We start from the raw sequence: 12,700 nt of genomic DNA, 5'->3' as shown, positions 1-12,700 counted from the left end.
AATAAGTACGTTTATTGTCAAATTGTTTAATTTTTTCGAAATTTTAGGCTTATACTTTCCGTCGCGCCCTAGCTTCCAGTTGCATCGCATCTTCTTGGAGGTAATGCATACGAATTTGATAGGTCATGTTCACTATGTTTGAACGCGAATTATGAAAACTGGGTCGAGTGCATCAAGTTGAGGCCTTTTTGGCAAACTTCCCGCGAAATATGAATAGAAAGGCAGAGAGAGTTTCATATGGAGTTTGAATCAATTCAAGTTAAGCTTTGTCTTTTTATACGTATTGATTGGAAATGTTAGAGTTTTGTGGCGAGACTCTGTACAGTAGTTCAAAGAGGCGAGATTTGTTCTCTAACAAAACGTTTCCCGGAATAAAAAAAACTCCATTTTATGCACTAGACACAGTTTTTGTGATTTAAGACACATGTCGCAGTTAACTGTTTTACTGCGCACAGTGAAATTTGCACAATGAGCGTCAAGCGTTTCCCAGTCAGAACATTTAATAATGCAAATTTAGTAGTTCTATGCGGTGGCGGTTGTCCCGCAATTAAGTCTAAGAAAGCTCTCTCGAAAAGAGGCCCTAGAATTAAAAGCACGAGCAAGAAGTTGACATTTCACTTTGCCCGATGAGAATTTTTTGATCGACCCAACTCTGTATAGAAAAAAAATGCACAAGAGGGTTCCAATAATGCTCATAACAAGAAGGAAATTTGGCGAGGGACGAGGCATGAGCAAAATGATTGTTTACTCAGTGAATGAAGCAAAGTAAGCTTTTAAACATTTCATTTTACTTTATTTATTTAAAATACTTTTAACGCCTACAATATGCTTGTTAGCTCCCAGATCTTAAGTTGCTCCATCTATTGATTTGCATTAAGAAATAAAAGATTATGACTGCGACGCCAAAGAAAACGATTGCTTAAAAAATCAACTCATTTATCTCGAAGATTTTGCTTGTGGCTTAACTATTTCTCATTCTTTATCGGTGGCAGATCTCTCGTCAGCTTAATCTGTGAATAAAAAATGTAACTCGGATGCCAAACTGGAGCATGAAAAATTTCCACCTGGGTTTCACTTCACAGAAGGTCTAATACTTAAGCTATTCAGAATTTAAGACGCACTACTTCTTCGCTGTTTATTTTGTTTGCCCCCGTTCTCGTAGCTGTCGCTGTCGCTTTTTGCCTAAAGTAACTTTTTTTAAGTACAACGGCGAGGTCAATGAAAAAATGGTCGATATGCGGAAAATATAGTCAATATGAAGTTTAGAATTACGCATTGCAATCAATTTTCTTAACTCGTTTTTCGTCCACTACTTATTAACAATCTTAGTCTCCGAAGCCTCTTTTAGGGAAAAAATACAAAATGACACTCTTAAGTCAAGGAGAGGCCAATACCGATACAATTTACTTAATTCATTTTTAATTTATAGCATATAGAAAACAAACTCTACCGTTTAACTTTGGTTAAATGTCATGATTACAATTACTTGTAAAAGTTCAGGGGAAAAGAAGAGCTGTCCACATAAAGATCGTTTTGCAAAGAGACCAATCATGGTCTCAATCGCTGATGCTTTAAGATATCTCGTCAAAAGGCTTTGCAGAAGTAAATGGGCAGGTTAGAATAATGTTTCGTTGTTTATAACTGTCCTATTCAATTAGATACGAACAGTAAGTGAGGTGTATGCTTTCAACTTTCAAAGCATTAACTCCTGAAAGATTAGACTTTCAGTAATCCCTCTTGTTTTAAAGGTGTCTATCATGAAATTAAATTTAAGCATCAGACGTCTTTGATCTGCTGTTCAAACCCTGGAATAATTCTTCATTGGACAATAACAAGATGGCAGGATGAAAGCGAATCTCTCATGGGGCTAAATGTTGGATGGACACGATTCTGCGACATAGGATCATGAGGGGAGGGGAGGAGCGATTTTATGTGCTGTACGCTTCAAGGGTTATGTGGCAGGGGCGTGTTGCTAGCTCGAGTTAAGGACAGAAATGCGCAGTTCATACACATGCATTGCTATTCACACGAAAATGTAGTATGGTCATTTCTTTTGTAAATGTTGAAGTAACACGTCCTACCTAGTAAACGGCAAAGTTTTCGCGATACTTTCAGAAGGGATGACTTCATTGCTCTGGTCGCTTCCGAGGAGACGGAAGATGGCTAGTCTTGGTTTTGAATCAGTGGGAAAAAAAACCAGTTAACTGATTTCTCCGAAGATACTGGTTATACATCGTGGAAATTTAACTAGAATCTTATGCTTATCTCATTTAAAATAAAAAGTAATGAAAGGGGATAAGCAATTGAAAACACAAAGAAAACACAATCCACCAGGGAAAGCTATGGCATAATTTTTTTGCGCTGCATCAAGTATGCAGAATCTATGATTTAATATTTAGTCTCGCCTCATGTCCCCGCTAAACGTCCCCGCCACATGACACCTCAATGTGTAGTTCACACGATTTTTTCTCGATTACTTAGGGCAGCGAAATTTCCTTACGACCTGTCCTAGCTATTAAGTCCATTACAAAACAAGGAAGCTGGATGCTAAACTAACAATAGCAAGAATTACAACAGAAAGCAAATGACGAAATTTAAAATAAAATTGAACTGAGATTTTGTGACTTAGCTCTTCGACGCTCTGACTGATGGATTTTTCAAACAGTGGCATTAGAAACAAGAAGTTCCTGTAGTTGGATTATCATGTTGAAAGATAAACTGCATCATTCTTTTAAACATAATTGCACTTTGTATAATGACTCATGAGGGATTTGATCTCTGAGGGAGATAAAAGGAGACCATCAAGTCTTAAACCTTCGATAGGGACCTTACGAAAAGTTGGACGGCGATGACTTGAAGAAATTCTTGGGATAAAGTGGCACAACAATAAGCAGAACATCAAATGCACAAGGGAATTTAGATTTTTTTTCCCGTTCCTTGCTATCCACTAAAAATAGCAAAGTGATCGAACGACCGATTTCGTCGTACTCTGAAAAAGGCTTCGGATGACAGGAAATTTCATGTTTCCCCAGTTGGAAATAAAGAAATTCTTTGCGCAGAAATTGGAAATGTAGTTCTGCCGTCGTGCAGAGAAGAAAATGGATCTTGGTTATTTCAGAGTTCTCAAGGGAAACAAAGATAGACGGAGCCCTCAGCGCAGCCGTCGTTATTTCGTAAGCTCCCATGTTATGGATAATCATTTTCGAATTTTCGACAAATCTCTTGCATACTCATTAACTACTCATTGTAATGGGGGTGGGATGCATGGGGGGAGCAAGGAGTATTAGAGGGATCATATATTATGCTTACTGGCAAGACTTAGATTGGATGTCGAACGTGTACCCTGCGATTAGCCTTTACTTGCGTAATCATTGCACGATGATTCGAAAGCCAAACTTTAACACAATCCATTCCAATTACAGCCGTTAAAGAAGATTCGTTGTGTCTTACTATGAGTTCTCATTGGCTCGCTGCGGAATTTTCTATTATTCTGATTGGTCTATTTTTGAGGAGTTTGGACGGTTTTGGTTTTGGTCTTGCAACACTCAATTGCAAAGCGATCTTCAGTGGACAACTTTTCACAGATAGAAATTACTTCAAAAAATAAGTGGTAAGAGATAAAAGGCGATTAACTACTTACAGAAAACGTGCTTAGCTCAAACCTTAATCGTTTTACATCAGAAAACTTCTATCTCGGTTTCAAAAGTGTATCGGCTATTGTTAACACAGTCGTGGTTAATCATCTTCTGCATTCCTCTGCTCCAATTTTCTCCACTTTTCATCGGTCAAATCTGTTGGAAAAAGGAACACGATTACTTTCAGAAAGAATAGGCATTGACATTTTATTGTTGAGAAGATTTAGGGTTGTCACCAGTCTCCTTGCCTATAAGAGTGTGTGGCGTGAAAATTTTGTGGATTTTAATATCGGCAGCTCGCCGATGATCTGCACTTTTCAATCAAATTTAATGTAAAAATGTGCATGCAAATCACGAGTATCAATTTAAATTCATCTTATTTCCAGTCACTTGAAAGATCGATAAGTCACAATCTATACCTTGAAAAAAATTTTAAAACTCAATTTGAGCACGCCGAATGCGATATTCACCAAAACTAATACTCAGCTCTTGTTTATGTTATTTCAACTTCTGATTTATGGATAAAGCAAGTTATTTTTACACTATTGTTTTTCCTTTCAAACAGGTTCAGTTTTGGTAAGTAACAAAGCCCTTCCTAAAAGCAATAACGAAATGTTGGATCTCGCAGTTGTCATAATGACATTATAAACTTCTCCTGAGAAAAATGTAAAAAGTATGATCGCTGCGAGTTGTGTGAATTCTATCTTTTGAAAAAAACAGATGTTCTGTTATTGGCATATGTGTAATGAATTGTCAATTACCAAAAAGATGTTTGAAAACAACAGCGTATCCCTGAATATCTGGTTTTGTGAGAGATGACATGTCCAGCAGAGTTGAGCCCTCTGAGGCGGAAAGAAAGGCAAATCTGAGAAGCTCACAGTCATCCTGCGTTACTGAGTCGTGAATTAGGAACTTCTCCTGGTCTGATGCCATTGCTGCTTCAAACTATTGAAAAAAATATTAGGATGTAAAAGCACGACAGCAAAACTCTATTAAACTTTTCTATTGACCTGTTAAAAAGGTTGACCTTGTCGGAGAGTCTAATTTCTCTCACAATGGAAGTTCAGAGTAGCAGTGCATTCACAATATATTTATGGCATAACTAGTTTGAGCTTTGGTTTGTTAGATATGACAGCAGAAACTAAAAAAACGTACAAATTGGGAACCAAAGGGACACAGGCGCGGAAACAAAGTGAACGGACTACATGGCAGAAAGACAGACAGACTGATCCATCGATAGACTCACAGATCGACCGACCTACTGACCGGAAGTCAGGCAGACAGACTGTGAGACAGCGCGCATCAGGAAAGAGGGATGGAAGATTTGCATTAGTTTTACTGGCAAGCACAAAGGTGAATTATGTCTTGGATTAACTTACCCAACGAAGATACTTTCCAGCGTTTTCCTTACGTTTTTTTAGGCTCTTTACGGGTAGAAGAACATTTTTAAGCATCGAGTCCAGTTTCTTTACATCTTCTGGAGTGAGAGGGGCTAACAAAATAAAGAAAAAGAGGCAATCTTAGCTGGCGGTTAAATCCAACCAAAGCCTATCAGTAATATTTCCCTGCTAAGTGTTGAAGAAACACCATATTTAAATTTGAAAGGGCTTATAATTAGTTCAATGCAGAGATTTGGAAATTTTCGAAAACTTCATTGCCATTGCTCTTTCTTGTTTTTGTTGGGATAATTAGATACACTGCGCATGTCCAAGAATGCTGAGTGTTCTTGCTATCTGTGATTACTGCGTTTTTCAATTTGTCCAGGTGGTGGATCGGGGGCAGAAAACATTTGATTCGTTTTCCACTGTATATCGAAAATGATTATTGCGTTTTCAGAGTGTAAACGCCGTTTGCAAATTATGTAGAATAGTGCGAATGACCTTCAAAAGTATCCGATGATCTCACCTGGTGCATCGGTCTCTTCTGAGGAAATTTCCACCAAAGTGTTCTTATAGTCTTCGTCATCTCCTTTGACGGGATTCTCAACTGTTGTGTCCCTGGTAACGACCTTACCAACATATTCACCTTTTATGATTTCCAGTCGATTTTCTCCCTTGATGTAATCAACATTGCAGCACTTGAAGAGGAGTGGTGCATTGACAGTCCTTGATGCCAGCTCTGAAGGATGGGTTGTCTTCCTGAAGCTAACCTTTGACTTAAAAAATTGGAAAAACGGACTCATCCCATACGACCCATCTACCGTGACTTCAGCTGCGGTCTGGAGTAAAGGAAATAAAAGTGGGTTTATAATAAAGTGGCAAACCCTTTGTTACATACTTACAGATTAACATATGGTAAACGCCACAGCGCAAACTATTGAGTTATGGATGCACGCGGGAAGCTGCTAAGCCCGAAAGAAGCGTAAGAGACGCGCGAGCCGGTAGCTGAGAGCGACTCTGGCTTCTTGAGTGCTTAGTAAACCTCCAAAGTGATAACATTGATACGTTGTAACAAAAGAGTTTCCTTTTCTTTAACACTGAAAGCTTACGTGACCAGAAAAACAAGCGCGCGGAAACTAGTCTTTGCATTTGCTTACTTCAGCAGTGTACATTCATGGGCAAATGGTGGACACTGAATTGACCAATCAGAGTGCGCACTTTGCTTTGGTTATGTTATAAAATTAGATAAGAGTGAGGTAGGGAAGATTTACAAAGTATTTCCAGAAATGAGAGAAGTCCTGTGCAACTTCATTTTTTTGTTCGTAATTCAAATTGGTCTTCAGTGTTGTAACAGTGTCATATCCGGAACCTCGTTTCTACATTGCTGAGTGGAGATAATAAACTAAAAATTAATCTTTGTAACATTTCACTTTTGATGTAGGGTAATTTGTAGTTTAGCATTATGTAGTAATATCTAAAGTCAAAGAATACACCAATTACTGAATCGCAGAGACGCAAAAAAGTCCCTCTAGGTAGCTTATATCCCGGATTTCAAGTACTGTTACATTCGCTTGATTGTCTAATCAGTCCTAAATAAAGTCAATTTATCCATTCAGTGAATGTTCCGTTACTAATCCTATGGTACACTTGAAGTAAAGATGGATTTTTAAAAAGCTTTGTTCGCTAATGTTAAATGTGTCTTTTAGACCAGCTTCTAAAAGGTTTCTTGATCTTAGGAAGGAACCTACTCAAACAAGCTTAAAGCCTAGTAGAAAGCAATGTATATCAAGTGGTAAGGAAGGTGGGGGTAAACTTAATCACAATTGAACTCCATAATTAATTTTGGTTTCTTTTTTTTTGAGCTAAAGAAAAGTAGCATGTATTTTTAGCAAGATAGACATTACCTCTTGTTTTCTCTCCCCAGTTTGCTCAAACTTCTCACTGTAAATCACAGAAGTGATGAGAAGCAGTTTATCCCCTTCAGCGAAACTCTTCATCATTTTATCATCCATATCGGTCCTTGCTAAAAGGCCACGGAGATCTGGATCATCAATGTATTTCTGGCTTAATTTTCCCAGTTTTAGAACTCCCATTTCATTACTTAATCGGATGGTTCCCTCCAAAATTCTTCCAACACCCACATCAAGGTTTCGTTCTCTAAAAATTAATAAAAAAAAAAAACATTTTTATGTAACTTAAAATGATATGAAGCTATGAATTTTTTTTCACAAAAACTTTAGCTAGATGGCTAGCTATGTCGGCGGGCAATACAGAAACAGCATGTTTGAGTGGCGGCTCTATAAGCTCACTCCACACGCTAAGGGTTGCCCGTCTTAATTCCATGAGAAAACAGTCTAGTGGACGGCTTAAATACCTAGTTACCATTGGGTACCAGCTTTTTTCAAGACGGAAATTCTATAAAGTTTAATTAAGCAACAGAAGAGTCACCAAAACGTCTTAAGAAAGTCACGACAAAGATAATCACAAGTTTCGGGAATTGCGTGATAGTTTTGAGGACGGCGTAATAGTTTTGCCATAAAAATCTTTCGTTCAGCAAATGGTACAACCGCACCTTTACTGACAAAGACTGAGAGAGTGACTAAGACACGACAGTTACAATGAAAACAAAAACAACAATAACAGTGATAGCGACGTCGAGGATGACGACGAAAATGATGATGAGAAATACAATGACACTGGACAAAACAATGGCAATGACAAAGGAAACGACAATAACAATGACAACGACAATGATGATGACAATGACAATGATAATGACGATAATGATAATGACGATGATGACAAATACAATGACAATCAACAAAACAATGGCAATGACAACGACAACGACAGTAACAGTGACGATGACAAATACATTGACATTAACCAAAGGAAATGGCAATGACAACGACAACGACATTGATGACGACAATGACAATGATGATGACAAATACAATGACATTGACCAAGTCAATAGCAATGACAACGACAACGAAAATAATAATGAGAACGACAATGGGAATGATGATGTCGATGACGATGACAAAGACCTTGACAATGATAATGGCGACGAAAATAATAGCAACGATGAGGATGGTAATGAAAAACATAAAGGCATTGACCAAAACAATGGCCATGGCAATGACGACGGGTTGACAATGATAATGACGACGACAATAAAAATGAAAACGACAGTGAAATAGACAGTGACGACACTGACAATGACAGTCATGATGACGATTGACTTCCATTTTACCCTCGGTAACTCAAACCCTCAATAACTTGAACCTAATACTTACTTCGTTTCCCTTCAGTTCATTCTCAATATGTATTTTTACCCTTGACAACTCAAACTACGTCGAACCACGTCTGACAGTACGCGACAAATAAAAAAAAAACAGTGCACTGCAGTTCAAAAAATTTAAATTATTTTAAAGCAGCTTTGTGGTCTTTGTCTTTTATTGCAACGTGCCAGTCCAGTTCAGGTTTCGTTGGTTCAGGGTACATTAACAATTTAACTTTCATTACCTTCTGATATCTAAAGTAATTTAGTGTTCCATTTTTACTCGACTTCTCTATGATCAAGTTTGATTAAAATATGTACTGTATGAATAGAACAAACAGTAAACACCGTATTTTCCTTTGTTCCTGTCTTCCTATAACTCTAACGCTAGATAACCCCAACCTTTTTCAGTTTCTCTTGAATGTTCGAGTTATAGGGAGCCGACTGTATTATCGTTATCATTATTGAAAGAATGACTGAAAGGCGTTTAAAGAATGCACCTTCAGGAACCTCGTTAGAATATTAAGTGACAGAATAGTATCTGACGTTTTCCTTTACTTACTTCAACTCTTCTTCCGGTGAAAAAAAATTTGAAGGCAGTAAATATGCTAGGGCTAAATTGCAAATATTGCTGTTTACTTTTACAATAATCTCGCCAATACATTAGCTTGTTTTATCATTAAACAAACGTTGTTAAAGATGCAACACACTGATATACCAGGAAGCAAACATTTCGTCAAAGCGTTATCATACCTGGCTTCCAATGCAATGGTTTCGTGCCGATTTGAAGTAAACATTTCCTCTTTAATCTTAGATTCCAAGCATTTACGAAACTCCTCAGGCTCTTCGTTTTTAACATATTTCGCCAGTTCTGCAAGGATTATGACTTTCGATTTTGCGAAAGGTCGCTTCCATAGTGGCCGATTCCTTTTAACCGCCAGTGCCAGGGGTTGTATTTGTTTGATTTCGCCGTGAAGTGCGGGGAAGTATCTATGGCTGAAATTTTCTTCGGCAAACTTTCTTAGTGACTCTTCCATGATCTAAAAACAAATCGGAAGTAAATCCATAGTCAGCTCACCCTATATTAACCATTATCCTGATCAGACCCACAGTGGATACTTTCACATCAAAATCATCCGTATCTGTGGAACTCTTTCAGTAAAATCTTTAAGGGAGACCAGTAGGCCATTTTCGATGTATTAATATTCTAATATGGCTTCGAGTTTAGGGGAATGAAACAAAATACATTAATTATTCATCCCTCAACCTGGATGTGATTTCTTTTTTTTCATTCCCTCAAGCCTCGGAGCCAAGTATGAATTTGAATATATCGCAAATGGCATTATCCCGAGCTCCACTGACCACCAAAAGACTTTATTTCAAAACATCTACCGTCAGAGCTAGTTCACTGAACCAAAGTGAATCTGAATTCTTAATTTTTACTTTCGTGCAGCCTTAAACATACCTAATTTACAATAAAATATTGCCATTCATATTGCCAATGAACCTCTAAAAGAAACCATAGTACATGATATGCACCTGAGACGAGACTAGGCCACGTAAATGTTACTTGTTAGACCGCAGCCCTTCCTCAATGCTCATGATTTCGGGATAAAAGAAGTTATGGGATGTATGTCGATAGAGGGCCTAGTTGCCGAGAGGGGGTTGGGGAGGGAAGAGAAAAAGCTTCAGAGGCCAAGTAGCCAAGCATGAATGCCACTGTTCCGAGGTTTTTGCATGACGAAGCAATAAGGAGTCCTTTTGCTCTTCCTGAATGAGATGTGAATCCATGCAAGGTTACTTCTTTACCATTCTGTCGGATTTACTTGTTGGTTGGTTGGTACCATTCACACTTCGCGGGTAACGAGAGGTATTCTGTGAGTATTGGGGGGGGAGGGTCTTACAGAAGGCAAGAACATAGTAACTTGGCAAATGTTCGGATCTACAGCTTATGAATCGGATTCCAGGACCTGATTGGATCGAGGGGATAATAGGGAAGTAAATCTGCAAATGTCGGTGGTCAATCAAAATTTTACAACATTATTTATTTAGACTTTGGGACGTTTGACAGTAGTCAGACCCTCTGACTGATTACCCAACCATGGTTTCAATTCTTCTACAAAAATTAAGCTTTTCCAACTAAGAAAACTATAGTATCAATAAGTTTCCATTTTTTTTTTTTTTATATCAGTTTTAGTGTGGATTAGCCGACAAGGCATTTTGACGTTCGGTTAATTATGTCATCTCTTACATCGACTAAGAATCCCGTACGTTCCTACTAAGATAATTTCGTATATAGTGCTTCACACATCATGACATTTCGCAATAATTATGATGATTTTTTCGATGTTTCTTTAAGCGTCATCATCGCCAGATTTTTCAGGATGCTCATCAAAAATTTTAAACTAAAGGAAGTAAAACAAAGTAGAGAAGGTATGTTTCGCTTCATGACGGGGGAAACCGTATGCTCACAGCTATTGATACAGTGCTTCAGATATCATGATCTCAAAATGGATCCCCACAATCCCACGAGACAAATATCACACGATACGGTTGCAGTTTGAGTTGCAGTACTTAGTTCACAACACGGCGGGCTAACACGGGCTAGACATTCTAAAATAATAAGCTTTTAAAAGTCCACACTCCTCCTAAAGGGCGACCATTTAAATTTAATGCAAAACGAGAATATGTAATTGGAAGAGATCGAAATAGAACGTCACCTTTTTCATTTTCTTTGATAAAGAAAACAAAATATTAAAACAAAACAAAACATAAAAAAAAAACAGAAGATAGGGCCAACAGAGAGCGATTGATCTGGAATCAGATGAAGTTCGAACCCTTACACCAAAAAAAAAGAGGTTCAAACTAAGAAAGTTCTCGAAAAACAAATTCTTAGTCTTTCGTAACGTACAACCACTTCCATTTTGCTGATCAGAACGGAATATGGAACAGTAGTCACATAAGAACCTACTCTGTGTGATATGACGTATTTCAACAATTAGTTCTCTGTTGTTCATTTGGTAGACTTTTCGACCCGGAAACCGGCGTCGACTAGAGCTCTAATCCTCGCGGAGCACTCGCATTTTACTTCGTTCCTTTCTCTTGACACGTGTCCCTTTTTAACCCCCAAATTCTTCGTGGTCGGACCTTCTATAAGCGACCAACATCAGAGAAATGTCAAACGAAAGGGACCTCTAACTGGCCTTTAGAAATGTAGCCAAACCTAAGGTTAATTTAATCAGTCGGAATTGGAATGCCAAACTGGTCTAGTTGATAATGTATAAGAATTTGTTTCGCCACTCTTCCAGTAAACGTTCCAAACAAAAATGGTAAATTAAGAAAATTTACAAGAATTCTCAGTAATATGAACATAACTGTTTATTGGCGGAATTTTATGTATTAATAGACGAGTCCGGTAAATCGCTGCTTTTGTTATAGTGTGCTGATATATGAGAATGCCGAAAAACTGTCACAAAAGAGAAAATTTTTCTATGCCATGGAATGTTTTTTACCGTCTCGTTACAGCCATAGCTGAAGGTGGAAATTAGGCAGGGAAATGACCTAACTCTCCTTCAAAAACTTTGTTACATATTACGACAATCGATGATGATTATGTTCAAATTCAACACCTACCTTTTAAAAGTAGGAAAGTTCAATTTTTTTTTTCTGGATCGCTCCAGCTCTTGTTATCGTGGGTAAACTCATTACTCAATGATGATATCAGCTCAGAACATGCAAAAAAGGATGAGCTATAAATGGGATATATACATATGATCATCTGCCGGACAATCTTTATTTCGGTTTCCTTCGAATCACGTCGACTACTGATTTAAGATTCTGATAATATAATGAAGATGATTTTTAAAATAAAGTTTTCATCACTCCTTTGATATCATTTTCGTGGTGATTGCGTTATTGCAGATCGACTTTTATTATTCGCATATCAGCATTTTAGCTCGTAACCGCGCTTTCATTTCACCAATAACCCGGTTTTGTTACGCTTTGTTTAAACTGTTTCAAGCTAAGTATCTGATATTATAACGCCGGCAAAAACAAACGCTAATACAATTGAGGCAAGAATAGAACTGAAACAGAAAAAAATCATTATCCGATTATGGTGGGTGTTTTTTTCAATGCGCGGGGGCTGTGTGACGGATATATTCGCAGACATACGTTTACGACACTTCGCGGTGAAACCTTCCAAAACATTTTACAACTTCCGAAAGGATTACAACCGCCGGAAGTATTAGAACTACATCCGAAAGAGTAACAACGTCAAGATCACCATAGCAATGAAATGAAATCATAGATGTCTGACCTTAAGAGACAGAATCATGAACCTTTTGTATGAGAATAACTTGATTATGTTGAAAGGAAAATAACTAAGTCAGGAAGTAGTGCAT

General features: G+C 37.8%; 3 protein-coding genes across 3 annotated transcripts in view; 1 reads left to right on the top strand and 2 right to left on the bottom strand.

Moving 5' to 3' along the window:
• Positions 1 to 12,024, bottom strand: part of LOC148741357 (uncharacterized) — an 85,120-nt gene extending 73,096 nt beyond the window's left edge. Inside the window, exon 1 of the mRNA XM_088740016.1 lies at positions 11,931 to 12,024. The gene's annotated coding sequence lies outside the window, so the exon portion shown is untranslated. The remainder of the gene's footprint in view (positions 1 to 11,930) is intronic.
• Positions 767 to 12,039, bottom strand: LOC111324307 (uncharacterized). Its single transcript, XM_088740041.1, has 7 exons — positions 11,931 to 12,039; positions 9,051 to 9,337; positions 6,919 to 7,171; positions 5,541 to 5,853; positions 5,015 to 5,127; positions 4,397 to 4,580; positions 767 to 3,791 (listed from the first exon to the last, which is right to left on the bottom strand). Exons 2-7 carry the CDS (start codon positions 9,332 to 9,334, stop codon positions 3,736 to 3,738), a joined length of 1,203 nt encoding a protein of 400 aa, XP_088596167.1. The 5' UTR covers positions 9,335 to 9,337; positions 11,931 to 12,039; the 3' UTR covers positions 767 to 3,735.
• LOC148741358 (uncharacterized) lies at positions 7,269 to 8,217 on the top strand. Its single transcript, XM_088733078.1, has 3 exons — positions 7,269 to 7,402; positions 7,658 to 7,866; positions 7,907 to 8,217. Exons 1-3 carry the CDS (start codon positions 7,269 to 7,271, stop codon positions 8,215 to 8,217), a joined length of 654 nt encoding a protein of 217 aa, XP_088589204.1.
• Positions 12,040 to 12,700: the final 661 nt, after the last annotated feature.

Source organism: Stylophora pistillata, chromosome 1 (assembly GCF_964205215.1).
Source record: "Stylophora pistillata chromosome 1, jaStyPist1.2, whole genome shotgun sequence".
NCBI lineage: Eukaryota > Metazoa > Cnidaria > Anthozoa > Scleractinia > Pocilloporidae > Stylophora > Stylophora pistillata.
This window is presented reverse-complemented; position numbering and strand designations above follow the sequence as displayed.